Source organism: Carcharodon carcharias, chromosome 15 (assembly GCF_017639515.1).
Source record: "Carcharodon carcharias isolate sCarCar2 chromosome 15, sCarCar2.pri, whole genome shotgun sequence".
Taxonomy (NCBI): Eukaryota; Metazoa; Chordata; class Chondrichthyes; order Lamniformes; family Lamnidae; genus Carcharodon; species Carcharodon carcharias.
Genome location: NC_054481.1, coordinates 59,514,781 through 59,530,686, shown reverse-complemented (window position 1 = coordinate 59,530,686; position 15,906 = coordinate 59,514,781). Strand labels below are relative to the sequence as shown.

The window sequence follows — 15,906 nt, the reverse complement described above, 5'->3', positions numbered from 1 at the left end:
TCAGCAGAGGCCACTCAAAACCTACGTTTGGACTTCATGTGTAAAGCTGCAAAAACTTTTCACTGATGTCAAACTTCTGTTAATCCACCCAGTATCTTTAAAAATATTTGCTACAGCTTCATATGGCCGGGTTGGAAACACTTTCTCCTATCATCAGTACTCTGCCTAAAAAGCAGCCAACCCTGTATGAGAGATATTCTGAATATTACCCCACTCACGACGAACCCAACCAGCCCATAAATGAAACCCTTACTATTATCTCTTATGAAAAAACATTGGCTGCCCTACTTGAAACCCTCATTTCCACCTCACTAATGAAGCAGAGCAAGTATCTGCAAGTCTTGACGTCATTAACCAAAAGAAAATACTGTGGGAGTGAAATCTTTTGTGATGCACGAGTGCTATTCTTGGTGGTATTAGTGCGGTGGGGAAGAGCAGTGACACATGGTAGTTGCAATGACTAATGAATTCAATGAAAATTTATTCAGTCAAAAGATGACACAGTGAGGCTTTTACTTTATACTGCAAATCATCAGGCAAAACATTTACATTAATTACACTGTCAGCTTGTATACACAGCTATAAAAAAAAGTTTAGTGAAAAATTTTCACAGTAGTTCCCAGTGTAGTCTGATAGTTTACTTAAAAATGCTGCAGCATAATCTGCCCATACCCATGGTCAAACATAATTCTGTACAAAAACTAATTTATAAACCTTCAATATTACAGAAAACAAAATCTTTGAAGTTGCAGTAGACTCAGCGCAGAATAGCAATGTCCGAGTGAATATTTACAAAGCTTCTAATGTATTTATTACAGGATCTGATCAAACATTCCAGCCACCCCATCTAATCAGTTTCTGCTGTTCGTAAGATGACAGATGATCGGACCTTCTGGTCGCTGTCCTTGTCCTTCTCTTTGTCCTTGCTTTTTTTAGACTTTTTCTTTTTATGTTTGTGTTTCTGTGTTTTGTCAAGTTCAGATTCAATGCCCAAGTGTTTCTTGTGCTTTTTGTGCTTCTTGTGTTTTTTATGTTTCTTTTTCTCCTTTTTCTTCTTTTTCTTCTTGCTGTCCTGAGTGTCCTCCGAGCTGACACTGCTACTGCGGCTGCGAGTCTGGCTCTCACTTGGGCTGTGACTCCGACTGCAAATGGGGCTCAAGCTGTTTTGGATGTGACTTTTAGCGTTGCTGTTTCTGGAGCCCACCTTGACCTCTCTAGATTGGTCCAAGATTTCTTTTGCCTCCCTTCCCTCCCTCAGTGCATGCTCCTCCTCACTCTCACTCTCACTATAGTCAGGTTCAAAGGCTGCCTCATCAGTTTCTCTGGCCAGGTCCAGGGAGTGTCGAGAATGCCGAGCAGAGCGACTGACAGGCCCTGGGGGTTTGTTCCGACTGTGGTCTTTGTCACCCCGCCCAAGAGAATGCTCTTGATCGCTCTTTTCAGCTGATATTTCAGTCCGGTGAGAAACCTTATTCCCACTCACTAGCCTGTCCTTATTGCTCCTCATTTCCAACGTGCGTTTCTCCTTCTCTCGGCTGGAAATGGTTGATTTTGGTTCTTCAATGGCACTTCTAGACTCTGACCCACTCCTGTGATCTGCCTGTGGCTTCCTGTCTTTCCCAGGACTTTGGTCATTTTTCTTGGGCTCAGTACTACCTTTCCTGCTATCTGTCTGTTGCTCCTTGCCTTTTTGACTGTGTGTCAGCTCTTCACACATACTGGGAGAATCGCGTCTCCTAATATCTTTGCTTCGTTCCTCTCTGCGCTTGGATATCGGAATTTGCCTGTCAACACTTTCCACCTTCCCATCAACACAAGGAACTGTGTCTTTGTTTGAAGCTCCTCTACTGCCTGGCTCTAACTTCTCAACTACTCGTTCTTTTGAAAATTGAAGAGAGTTTCTACCAATTGCTGACTCGATATCCCGCTCTGCAACTGCTGGCTTGTCGGGCTGAACCAGAACTTTCTTCTTGTCTGCAGTCTCCTTGTCTGATACATGCTCCCTATCTTTGGTCTTCAAACCTTTCTCACTTAGAGTTGAGATTTTTGCAGGTGCTTTGGGTTCCTGCTGAACCTCATCAAGGTTTGGTTCTTTAGCAGTTTTTGGGGCTCTCTCGGTAGGACCAGCCTCTTTATCGGTTTGCTTTGTTGGGTTTACAGACTTCACACTGGCACCCGGTCCAGAGCTGGCAGCTTTCCCAACAGTTAATGCAGCAGCTGCTGCTGTCTTCCCTTCATCTTCATCAGTTTCATAATCCTCCTTCTCCCACTTGGAACGAGGAACTTGCACAATGACAATTTCATCTTCAGCTGGGGGTCTAGTATCGCTATTATACTCCTCCATAGTTTTGATCACTGTCTTCTTTGCATCCATTTTCTCTTCTGCTTTCCTAATGGGGCTCCCTCCAGCAGAACTGGTACTGGGGTGGAAAAATAAGAGTACAATTTTATCATGTTTACTGTCAGTTCTCCCTTCCCCACATCAATAGCCACAATTCCTAATTATGGTCACGTAGAAAGGTTCATACAATGCAGTAGACACACCAAGCATTCAAGCACTAAGCTGAAATAGCACATGTCAAGCACACACAACTCGCCCCACCAAATCCACCTCAGCTTTGTTGGAATGCACTTGCCTGTATGGAGAGGAAGTCAGAGCGAATGTCAGTAGAGTGATCTCATGCACCCACCCTAAACCCGTTGGATATGGTTGGTGCATAATTAATTTGGGTTTGGTGGAGAACATTCTGCTAGACCAGTTGATCTTGTATGCAATGGTGGGTTTGAAATAACATTAGTTTTATGCGGCGAAAGCAGACGATTTTTCAAAGCAAGTCTGATTCTAGCTGAACAGGACGTTTTATATAGTTGCTGCAATTAAGAATCAAATGACAATGGGAAAAATAAATACAAACAGCCACACAAAGATGTGCTTATAGTGAGAAGACAGATGGTTTCCTCCTTGCTCCCACAACTGGATTTAAAACTGCAATAGCATGCTCAACATACAGATTTTTTGTTGTGGAAGGTGGGAGTTTAAAATGTTTTGACAATCACTAAAGTTGGCACTGGAATTTTGTGGCTTTGGCTATCAATTTCATTTGGAATCAGGGAATGCCAAAACTTGGTTGTGGTAACCAATCCATATCACAGGAACACTAACTGGGTACCTTGATAGCACTTCAAGTAAAATACACAGAACCACACTTAGTTCCCCCCTTTCCCAGAAACCAGGCCATCCAATGATAACCATGCCAAACAAGAATAAGATCTGAAGTGCACTAACCTTGTGTAATCCACAAGAGTTGAACCAGCCGCTTCGCCCCCAGCCACTTTCCTTCTCGTCTTTGTTCTCACTTTCTCAGGTTTGGATTTCCCGCCGTTCATTTCCGCTAACTCCGTAGGCTCTTCAAGTGCAGCTGGGGACTCCCCGCTCACTATCTTTTTGCCACTCTCCCGGTTTATTTTGATCTTCCTCACTGGCACATTTGCTGGAGTGACCTTCTCCTCTTCAGTAGGCAGGTCCATATGTTTTTCTGTTGATTTCTCAGTGCCAGAGTTGAATTTGCCTTTCACTGAAGGTTTTGATGCCTCTGGTGTGTCTACTTTTGATGATTTAGTTGGAGGTGTTCCAAGTTCCCGCTCTGTCACTTTTTCGTCAGTTTTTCTTTTACGCTTGTCAGCTTTTACCTCTGCTTTACTTGGCTTTTCATCTGCTTTAACTGCCTTTTTTGATTTGTCTTCCCTGTTGACTGCTTTTTCATGTTTCTCGTGTTTGGTCTCGTCCCTAGGGTAATCCTTTCTTTGCTTTTCCTCTTTTGCAATCTTCATCTCCTGGTATTCACGTCCCATTTTAAGCTGCACCTTCCTGGGCAGGAAGAACTTCTCGCTTTTTGGCAGCAGATGGATTTTTGCCCCCTCTACCTTGGGAGGACATTCCTCCCTTGCTTTCTTTGTGCTGGACTCACTGTAAGGGGATTTATCCCTTTCCCTCTCTATGAGCTTTTCTTGAGGTGCTTTTGCTGTTTTCCCTGAGGATTCTTTCTTGGGCGTGCCACTCTCTGCTTTGCGTTTCAACTTTTCACCTTTTGCTTTCGACTTTTCCTTTCTGTCCTTGTCAGATGTGGATTTGTAAGGAACCGAGTCTCCTTCCATGGGCTCATCTCTCACAGGTGTCGCATCATCCCTGCTGAGGGGCAGAAACACGGTGGACCCTTTCCCTTCATCACCTGCAATCTCCCCAGTCTTCTTCCCGTCCTGAGAAGATTCTGGGTTAGTGACCATCTCGGTTTCATCTTTTTTCTTCTTCCTGTGTTTTTTATGCTTCGTTCCTTTAGACTCAGGACGAAGATTTTGTGCTTCTTTTTCCTTTGACCCCCCCTGTTCTTTCGCAGCGTGACTCTCTTTGTAGGGATATTTTTCTGGATAATTACCAGCACTAGCCACATTACGACTCCGGGAAGCCTGTTCTGCTGGATAATCATCCCGACGGCCTCGGCTGTGAGGTGAACTGTCGCGCCTGGCACCAGCTGTGCCAAAGCGTTCTGGAGAGAAGTGGTCCTTATTTGAGGGAGACCGAGGTCGTGGCTGATTACCACTGCTGTAGCCCTTATAATATTCGTACCACGCTCTGCATCGTCTTTCCCACTCTCTGTACCGCTCCCTCTCGTAAGAGTCTCTTGGATCACGAGGCCTATCATAAAGTTCTCTGTAGTCGAACGGAGGTGGCGGTTCTCTGTAGCGATCATAATACTCACGATCATTTTCACCCTGTGGGGCACTTCGTTTGTAAGGAGAATGGGTTTTGTAATTCGGAGATCGGGAACGGGAGCGATAGCTCCTGTAGGATGGTGACCTGGATCTGGACCTGTGGAACCCACGAGACCGTGATCTGGATCGATAAACTCGACTCTTCCCACTACCTCTTCGATACGAAGGAGATCTTGAATAGGAACGACTTGGGGATCGACTGACTGACCGAGAATAAGATCGTGAGGAATGAGATCTGGACTTGGAATAAGAGTAAGAGCTTCCACTGAACGATGATCCACTATATGAACGTGACCTGGACCTGAGCAGCAAAAGAGAAAAGGGGATTACATATCAAACGTTACAATCAGATATTGCGAACAAATAATTGAAGTGCATAAATTTTCTACCATATGTCTGAAAAGGCAGCCATTTGGATTGTGGGTTATAGGTTTCCCAATATATAAGGAATAATGGAACCAAGGAAAAGGTGCAAGAAATATTTATTAGAATTCTTCTGTGGTCAGATGAGTTATGTTCAGAGACTTGAAAAAAACTAGGGCTACATTTAACTAAGCTGGGACGGTAATGGGTTAGGGGAAATGGAGCAAAATTTAAAAAGGGGGTGGCGATCGGGGAAGGGGAAAGGGTTGGAGCGGGGATCTACAGGCAGTCAGCCTGAATGGAAGCAGGTTCTGGCTATACACTCTGCTTTATCTGCTGCCTCCAGATTTCAGCTGTTCCAAAACTTGATGACGTCCATTACAGTAACTCCTCACTTTAAATCAAACCACTTAACATTGTTTTGTTTTCACATAACTTATTCTTAGGGCCTTTTATCCATTTTGCATCATTTTCGCTTTAATGCCCTTTGCACTCTAGGCCAGTCGTCATCATGTTTTGATGCTAGAGTTGGGGGGGATTGGCGGCAAAGGAGGGAGAGAGAAAAGAGACAGTGGGAAATGAGAGAGAGTAAAAGGAAAGCAAGCAAAAAGTTGAGCTGAGTGCTGTAGGTGAGACAGTAGCTAATCCATTGTGTTATACTATAAATACTTAAATGAGATGTGTTATATTCAGTGATTTATTTTACTTACAAGTTATTCTAGCTAGGAATTCAGTGCTGCACATGTATGATACAGTATTTCAACTTGTACATTGGTTTCTCCGGGAAAGAAATGTCATTAACACTAAATTAATTATGGGTGCCCATAGGAATCCAAGTTGCTTCACTTAAAGTCGCGATTTTCAGGAACGTAACCATAACTTTAAGTGAGAACTTAATGCATTCTGAAACCATGTTGAGCATTACACTTGGAGTAGCAAACTTCTAATACAAGCTTTTGAAATTACAGAAAACTAAGCACTGCAGAAAATGTCGGAGAAAAACAATATTTATCTGGGTGACATCACAAGTCCACTCTGTAATACCACAATAGGGACAGAGGTCTGAGGTACCAATCATGATATGCAAAGACACCAGAGAGCTTTGATCTCTTCATGAGAGAGGGAGATGAAACTCCTCTGAATGTAAAATTGCAGGCAGAGGGAAGATTAAGTCAGCAAGTGCATAAACCTTACTTTGTATCATTTAAGGTTAGTTGTGCACCGAGGACACTCTGCTCCGTCAAACATTAAATTGCAAGTATTCCAGCAACGGACAGAAAATAGGACTGAGAGAAGAGTAGGGATTGAGACACCTTCAGTGTAAAAGTACTTACACCACCCCCAACAGTTTTATAGGGATCAAAGAAATGATGATGATGATGATTACAGGAGAATGCCATTTTGTTACACCAGCACAATAGTACTTGTGGTTGCCAGATCAGACTGTCCCTCCATCTACAGGCTAAATAAATGAGCATCCCAAACAAGTTTCACTTTTTACCTGCTGCAGGACTCACTGAGATCTGCTTATGGTCAGATTTCACTACAAGCCAATTACCTGGAGTAGGAGCGTCTGCGTTCCTTTTGGATTTTTCTATACTCCATTAACTCTTTAGCGAAATCATTGGTAAACTCATCAAGCTTCGACTTTTTCTTCTCCCTAAAATGTTTTTGGTGGCAGAGGGTGGGGGAAGGACAGAACGTGAAAAAGACCAAAACTTAATAAAACAAATATTGCAGGACTTTAAATATTTAACACAGCAAACACATTGCAAATGTAGGCTCTCTTAAAATGCTAACAGCAGCAGTGTTAACTGTCGTACTTTTATACACATGAAATATAGAACTGAATCTGGTTACAAGTTGCATCATGTGAAGTAAAGCTACAACCCTGCAGCCTCCTCACTTAGAACCATTTCAAGAAATAGATTGTAATACAGCCTAAGTCTGTTGGTCACACAACAGCTTGCTCTCTTACAAGCAGTGTACAGCCAGTAAAACAGTAAAATATTCAATTTGCACAGCCACACAAGCTGCTTCCCTCTACTTAGCACTAAAATACGGAAAAGAAACTTGCACAAGGAGCATTTATAGTATTTGCAAATGCTGAGCTGCAGCAGGATTATTAAATACTGTAGAAGAAAACATCCATGCTGGTCTCCTCCTCTGATCATTAAGCCATCGCATGCACTTTATGACAGGACAGTCAAGTTGTTGATGATCTTGAGGCTGCCATGAGCACTAGTGCAGGACTGACCAGCAGATAATAGACAGTTGGACAATGGCTGCTTTTCACTGGATTCACCAGAAGTAGTGCTACACCAAGGGAAAATAAAATCACAGCTGTTGGAGGGTTTGGGCCCATCCTGCCAATTGTCAGCCCACTCAATGGATAGTGTTCTTATTCATTGCCAGTCAAAAACAATGTTTGTCCTGCATGAACCTGTTAGTCACTTGCAGCCTGAGAAGACTGAAATGCTACACAGCATTGACGTTGTTAAAATTCAGCCCAGTGCTTATGTCAACACTAAACAACATTTGATTCAATTTGTGTTCTCGGGTTGCATGGAACAACCAGGGGCACACTGAATGAAATGCTGGGGCTCTTTACAGACAGATTTTGTTCCAATTTTTTTTTGCAATTACTATGGCTATTGCTGAAAAGAAACATATGTTGCCAAGCTTTTAGTCTCACAGAACTCATCAGCACAAGAATATCAAATTTCAAATGATAACAAATACACTAGAGGAGAAAAGGGTGCTGATTGGTTGGCAAGTTCACTGATTGCTTTCTTTATGACAACACCTCAGCCAATGGGTAACACAAACAAACAGCTAATTGTTACGCAAACAATCATTTTAAAATAATCAGTTGAGCTTGTAACGTGGCTCATTTATGTAAGAAATATCATACATTCATACACAGGGGCCTGTTCTGAGCAAACAAAAGGAGAATTACTGTGAGTGTCAAGCCCCTGTCCTGCATTCAAGGGTCAACAAGATAAACTCAAAACAAACATATGCTTATATGTTTATAGCAGGACTACACAGAATTGTATACCATAGATAAAGATCATTAGCTATTGAACCAGAATTGGGCAAAGATGCTTCCATCTCACAGTAACTCTTGGCATGACTCCTGAAAGTAGCAACTGAACTTCAATTACATTTAATGTAATTATTGCTAGAAAATTATGAATGTCTGTAGTTCAGTCAGCATCTGAAATATAGGCTTTTAATGTGTGGGGTAGAAAATCATCAGAACAGTTCTGATGAAGGGCCCCATCTGAAACATTCACGGATGCTGAATAACCTGATACGTGTGATTTGCATTTTTATTCAGATTTTCAAAAGTTATGGTGCAAATAATGCATCTAATGACAGTTCAACTGTAGCCAGCTTCTCAAAGGAAGAACCCCATTATATACACAGACAACAGAAAATACAAAGACCACTCACTCCTCTTTTAGGCGTCGCTGCTCCCTGTAGAACTCCTCCCTGGACAGCGGAGGTGCTTGTGTAACTGTTGGTATTACACTGGCAGGAGCCGCTGGGGTGGCAGGAGGTACCCATGGGGCAGAAATTGTGGCAGGAGCTGGAGGGAATCCTGGAGGTGGGATGCTAAATCCCGTGGGTGGGGGTTGGCCAGGAGGAAACTGTGGAGGAAACTGAGGGGGAGGCACTCCTGGAGGAAGAGGGACAGGGTGAGGTGGTGGAGGATACAAGGCTGGGGGGTGCACATACACTGGTGGGGGGTTTGTTGCCTGTGTTCGGTTCCTTGGAACACGATCACCCTGCTGATGTCCTCTGTTAGGTGGCCTAGGGGAACAGATTAAACAAAGATAAGCAGAAATACTAAGTCGCAGTAGAAGATCATCTATAAGCACCTGAGAAAGGTTTCATGTTTGCCACATGATACCCATTTTGAGAACTTTCCATTATTGCAGATGCATTGGTAGGTATTCTCAAACATGGTTTTTCAAGGTAAATGTTTTAGCACCCTGTGGGAAATTGGGAAACCAAGATGTCAAGGAGCAATACTGGCTCCCAGAGATTGTTGTGGGCAGCTCAACTAGAAACTGAACTGAAAGTCATCATACTCAATTTACACTGCTTGCTGAAAAATCATAGAACCATGCAAAATTATACTTGCTACAATCTGTAATGATGGAAATTTATTCTTAAATGGAATTAGGATTTATTGAAAAAATGCAAATAAAGATCTGAATGAAATAGTTAAGAATGCCTAAAAGAGTCAGTACCATTTGAAATACATTGATTCCTATAACCATATATCTATGAAATAAAATTAGAAATCAGCTAAACAACAGCTTTATTTCGGTAATTATGTTGAATGGAATGAGGGAGGGGAAGTATTATTACGTTTATGTAGGGCTCCATCACATTAAAACATCTCAAGTATTCCACACCACCTGTGCTTCAGCACACAGTCCTGCTGCTGGGAGCACCTTAGTTAGAATGTAGCCCAGGCCAACTTGATGAGTGTCCTTCTCTTTTCTGGTTGCAAGAAAATCCCACCCAGGAACTAGTGGCTGCAAGTGGCCAATACAGAAGTGCTCACAATTCAAAATGTCAAATCCACACAGGAAAGCCACAATGCAATCAAGATGTGGGTAACTGGAAATGCTACAGCTGGAAATGGTACAGTTGCTTTTCTGAAGTTGGGACCATAGTTAAGAATGTTAGGGGAAAATCCACAGAAAGCTTTATGCTATACTTATTCTGTGTTACACGCAACCTGGGAGGGCTTGCCAAGTCAGGTTAAGGATTTCTAAATCAACGTCTAACCCTAATAGCAGGATTTTCACTACAAAAGGGGAAAAAAACTATTCCCAAAAGTAGAATTAGCATTCATAGATCCATAAGATTGAAAACTATCTAGGAAGATACAATTTGTTGAATTTGGACACAAACTCAGACTGGCTCCTACTTACACTTCCCAGCCAGGTCTGTTTCCTGGTGGTCGTACCCCACCGGTCCTCATTGGCTGACCTAAAGAAAGTACATAGAAATTAATGCTTTGATTTGGTTGTTATAACAAAGTCAATCTGAAAACAATTTCTGAACAAACCTGTTGTGGGTATGGACTGTCCATGTGAAGCAGGATGACCAAGAACAGGAACCTGATAACCCTGAAATGGAACCAAATGACAATTAAGCCAGTCAAAGTAATGGCACATCACTAACTGGGCAGATTACAAGTTAATTCACAGCTTTAACCAAGTGCAAGAAAACAAACCAAGGTTCTTCCAAGTTATTCCCACTGAACAGAATTCCAATGGTTCTCATTTATAAAATTGCAACAAACCAAACTTCAATTTCTAATGCAATCTCAATGGATCAAAAATCTTGCCCCACAGCATAAGATTTCAATGGAACACACTGCACCTCACTTATTCCCATTGCATAATTACGGCTTTTTACCTCCTTACAGGTAAAAGATAGTACAATTTATCAGTATGTTGGCTAGACTGCAAGGAAGTACACTTCCAAGTTCTAACCACTAGTGTTGCTTTTGGTTAATCATACCGCATTGTTGTGCATGCTAAGGTCAATGACCCATTAGTCACCGATCCTCTCAAAAAGCCTGCATTTAGAGTTTTATATCCCGCTTTCCATTTTGGTCCCTGTTTAGCATTCTATTTCTTCCTGGCCTCTTCCATTACTCTTTCCTATATCTTCATTTTCCCACTCCTAGTCCCAAATGTTGCGTGCAATAAATTGCCTCTTTTCATAGCTTCTGTGAGCTGAATTCAGTGCATGAAATGAAATTGAGGGATGAGGATGCTTTTTATAAGGTGTATGCAAATTACCCTATGTCTGTCAGTGCATCATGCAAGACAACTACGTATAACTGTAAAACAAAGAAACGTGATAAATGACTTACCTTCAATGAAGAAGTACTGCTTGTGGACATAGATGGGCTGCTAGTGGTTATTCCAGTAGTGGCAGTAACTACAACAGTTTTGCTGAGTTCACTGAACATGAAAAAAGAATAAAACACTTTTGCTTTTAATTCAATTGAGATTTAACTTCAACACTTACTGCCTGTTTAGCGATTGTGGGAATGGGTGAGTGTTCACTTGAATTAGTTCCCAAGGTGATTTTATGATTATTTGAACAATATCCTGTTCTGCATTTATGCCATGTGTTATAGAATGCTGATATAGGAGTCCAAATTCTTCAGCCTACTCCCATTGTAGTTTTGGCCAAATGTTATTATAACCAGCTTCCTCCATTTACGTAATCTAATAGCTGCACAGAATAAACAGTTTACAGTGACATACTGCCTTTAAAAGAGATAAGTTGACAATTAAGAATGGTGATTAAGGAAGGCAACAGAGTAAAACCAGGGAATTATAGACAAGTTAGCCTAACATGTTGTTGAGAAGTTGCCATAGTTTATAATTAAGATTAGGGTGACTGAGAACATTGCCAGCTGATTAGAGAGCACCAGTGTGGATTTGAAAAGGGTAGATCAAGCCTGAATAATCTGATTGAATGTTTTGAACAGACAGCTAAAGTCGTGGGCAAAGGAATGTCGATGGATCAATGGATGCCATCTGATGAAGTCCCTCATAAGAGGCTTTTATCTAAAGTCGAAGTTCGTAGAACTGATGACAAATTATTGACCTGATTAGGAAACTGGCTAAGCAGAAGGAGAGACAGAGGGAAGGAGAGAGTAGGGGTAATGGGCAGGTATCCCAATTGGCAGGAAGTGACTTGGTGTCCTGCAAGGATCTGTGTTGGGAGTTTCAACTATTCACGTATTTATTCACAATTTAGATGGCGGGATAGAAAGCCACATATCCAAATTTGCCAGTGACACAAAGATAGGCAACACTATAAGCAATGTAGATGGAAAAGATATCAATCCACAAAATGAATGGGCAAAACCATGGCTAATGGATTTCAATGCAGGTAAATGTAAAGTCATGCACATGCAGAAATGTGGGAAGGTGGAATAGTCTTAGACAAACTGCAGAACTTGGGATGACAACAGCTGAAGTTTCGCCATTAATGGACAAGAGGGAAAAAGGATTGGGACACAGCAGTCCAAACTCAAAACAATAAACTGGGATACATATCATTGGTGTTTAAAAAAAGAGTCACCTTTCACTGTTCTGGACAATGCTCATCTCACCCACCACCACCCCCCACCAAAGTGGATGGTGTCATGAAAATCATTTGAAGACACAAGCAACTGAATAATGAAAAAAAAAACTAACCACTGATGCTAATGGCTGTAAAGACGTTCTATATAAGTCATCCAGCTTGGTTAATATCATAAAGAAGTGGTTGATAAATGTCACATTACTTGCTGGAATCCAATCAAGGGTTTTGGAACAGATATCCAGGGTTAAGTTACAGACAGTATTTTATCTGAATATTGATCTGGTGTTCTGGATTGTAAAGTGGAAGCAAAGATTTTGGAATTGCTCAAGAGTTAGTTAGGTACTGTCATGGGGTTGTATTCTGTCCATGGAAGAATAAAGATGATTAGCTGAGTGGTTTATTATTGTTGGCTGATGGTTTATATATAACAAATGTTCAGTAATTAGATAGGAAAGGGTGAAATTTTGATTGTGATAGTAGGAACATGTTGAACCAGTTGGACATTTAATGTGAGGCGGCAGCACAAAATCTATGGGCTAAATGGCCTGGTTTTGTGCAGAAATCCCTGTGGTGATCTACTAAACAACTTCCCTGAAAAGCTGACAGCAAGATGCTACTGCAATCGCTAAAAGGTTTGTCAAGAAATAAACTTACAGAATATCCCCTTCTTCGTGCTTTGGAGGTAGATGATGAACATGAACTGCAGCTGTTGACAAATCTGGAGCAGTGTCGTTGGCAGTGGAGGGAGCTCTAACAGTTTTCACAGGGGAAGGAGCACGTACTGGGGCAGGGGCTGCACTTGGAAGGGAAGCTGGGGCAGATGTGTGGCCAGTCGGAGTAGTGGTGTTGACTGGCATGTCGGGTGGCTTTGAGATGGCTACTCTGTTTACAGGGAGAACAGGCTGAGGGTTGAGCTGGGGTAATGGCCTCAGAGCAGACTGTTGATTATGCATTTGATGAGATGGAACTTGTCGCTGCTGCTGAGTCTGCTGTTGCTTGCGAGTTCTTTTTGTGTAACCAGTTTCATTTTTGAAGTTGTTAACAGCCTGCAAATAAAAGAATACTGTGGCTGAGAATAAGTTCGAAATTCTATCCCATTCTATTCTCAACACACAGCTCGATAATTTGTTCTTCCATCTGCACTCAGATTTTTAGGATTTTACTCAAACAGCAGTTTAAGGATGCAGTTCATACCATAGGTAGATGTGATAAAACTAACTTGGTGCTACCAAACTAAAAGTTGCACAGCAAATTTACATTGTAACAAATTAGATTTAGAATGACAATGCAATTACCTGAGAGATCCATTTTACTTTATATACATGTCTTTACCAAGGAAGATGCTACCCAGGTAAACTAGGAGGTAATTCAGACACTAGATAAGTTTAAAATTGAAAAGGTGGTGGCATTGTTTAAGTATCTGTACTTAAAGTTGATAAGGCACCAGGATCAGATGAGATGCATCCAAGGGTATGGAGGGAAGAGAGAATGGAAATTGCAGAGGGGCTGGCCATAATTTTTCAGTATTCCATAGACTCATTGATGGTCCTGGAGGACTGGAGAATTGCAAACATTACACCCTTAGAACATAAGAACTAGGAACAGGAATAGGCAATTCAGCCCCTCGAGCCTGCCCCACCATTCATTACGATCATGGCTGATCTAATTTCGGCCTCAACTCCAATTTCCCACCCTCTCCCCATAACGTTTCAACCCATTACTAATTAAAAATCTGTCCATCTCCTCAAATTTATTCAGCGTCCCGGCATCCACTGCACTCTGAGGTAGTGAATTCCACAGACTCACGACCCTTTGAGAATCTCTGATTTAAATCTACCACCCCTTAGCCTAAAACTATGGGCTCTCGTTCTAGAATGCCCTACGAGGGGAAACATCCGCTCCACGTCTACTTTGTCTATCCCCTTTAGCATCTCATATACCTCAATTAGATCTCCTCTCATCCTTCTAAACTCTAGCGCATATAGGCCTAAACTGCTCAATCTCTCCTTATAAGATGAGCCCTGCATCTCTGGAATCAATCTAGTGAACCTCCTCTGAACCGCCTCCAGTGCAACCACATCTTTCCTCAAGTAAGGGGACCAAAACTGTGCACAGTAGTCCAGGTGCAATCTCACCAATGCCTTGTTCAGTTGCAACAACACTTCCCTATTTTTATACTCTATTCCTGGAACAATAAATGCCAAAATTCCATCTGCCTTCCTTATTACCTGCTGTACCTGCATACTAGCTTTCAGCGATTCATGCACGAGGACACCCAGATCCCTCTGCACTGAAGCATTCTGAAGTTTCTCTCCATTTAAATAAAAAGTCGCCTCTTTATTCTTCCGACCAAAATGGATAACCTCACGCCTATCCATGTTATACTCCGTCTGCCAAATTTTGGCCCATTCACCTAACCCGTCCGTATCCATTTGTAAATTTCTTATTTCTTCATGGCAACTTACTTTCCCACCTATTTTGATGTCATCTGCAAATTTAGCTATAGTACCTTCTATCCCTGAATCCAAGTCATTAATATAGATTGTAAATGGTTGGGGCCCAAAGACCGAACCCTGTGGCACCCTACTAGTTACAGCTTGCCATCCAGAAAAAGACCCATTTATCCTGACTCTCTGCTTTGTTGGTTAGCCAATCCTCTATCCAAGCAGATATATTACCCCTAACTCCATGTGATCTTATCTTGTATATTAATCTTTTGTGCGGCACCTTATCAAAGGCCTTCTGGAAGTCCAGATATACAACATCTACAGGATCCCCATTATCTACTTGGCTTGTCACATCTTCAAAGAGCTCTAGCAAATTAGTCAAACACGATTTATTCTTCATAAAACCATGGTGACTCTGATGAATTGCATTTTGACTTTCCAAATGCCCCATTACTACTTCCTTAACAATGGATTGCAACAATTTCCCAATGACAGATGTTAAACTAACTGGTCTGTAGTTTCCTACTTTCTGCCTCCTCGTCTTTTTGAATAAGGGCATTATATTAGCATTTTTCCCAATCCACTGGAACCTTTCCAGAGTCCAGGAAATTTTGGAATATTATAGCCAATGCATCCACTATCTCTGCTGCCACTTCCTTTAAGACCCTGGGATGTAGGACATCAGGTCCTGGGGTCTTGTCACCCTTTAATCCCAATAGTTTGCTCAGTACTTTTTCTCTAGTGATGGTGATTGTTCTAAGTTCCTCCTTCTCTATATCCTCTGCACTACCTGTTACTATTGGAGTGGTACTAGTGTCCTCCACTGTGAAAACAGAGGCAAAATATTGATTAAAGCGTCTCTGCCATTTCTGCATTTCCCACTATTAACTCCCCAGTCTCGTCCTCCAAGGGACCAACATTCACTTTAGCTACTCTCTTTCCTTTTATATACTTGTAGCAGCTTTTGCTATCAGTTTTTACATTTTGCACTAATTATTTTTCATAATTTACTTTTGCTCTTATTATTTTTTAAGTAACCCTTTGTTGATCTTTAAAAGTTCCCAATCTTCCAGCCTGCCGCTGACCTTTGCAATTTGGTATGCCTTAGTTTTTGCCTTTAAGTTATTTTTAACTTCTTTGCTTAGCCATGGATGCTTTTTCCCCCTCTTACCATCTTTCTTCCTCATAG

The 15,906-nt window shown here is 41.7% G+C and overlaps 1 protein-coding gene across 1 annotated transcript in view; it reads right to left on the bottom strand.

Moving 5' to 3' along the window:
* Positions 1-464: 464 nt before the first annotated feature.
* Positions 465-15,906, bottom strand: part of rbbp6 (retinoblastoma binding protein 6) — a 54,664-nt gene continuing 39,222 nt past the window's right edge. The window contains exons 10-17 of the mRNA XM_041206534.1: positions 12,925-13,316; positions 11,042-11,132; positions 10,226-10,286; positions 10,089-10,146; positions 8,593-8,952; positions 6,692-6,793; positions 3,287-5,071; positions 465-2,420 (exon numbers count right to left, since the gene is read on the bottom strand). Of these exons, the coding sequence (XP_041062468.1) occupies positions 848-2,420; positions 3,287-5,071; positions 6,692-6,793; positions 8,593-8,952; positions 10,089-10,146; positions 10,226-10,286; positions 11,042-11,132; positions 12,925-13,316 (4,422 nt within the window). The 3' untranslated portion in view covers positions 465-847. The remainder of the gene's footprint in view (positions 2,421-3,286; positions 5,072-6,691; positions 6,794-8,592; positions 8,953-10,088; positions 10,147-10,225; positions 10,287-11,041; positions 11,133-12,924; positions 13,317-15,906) is intronic.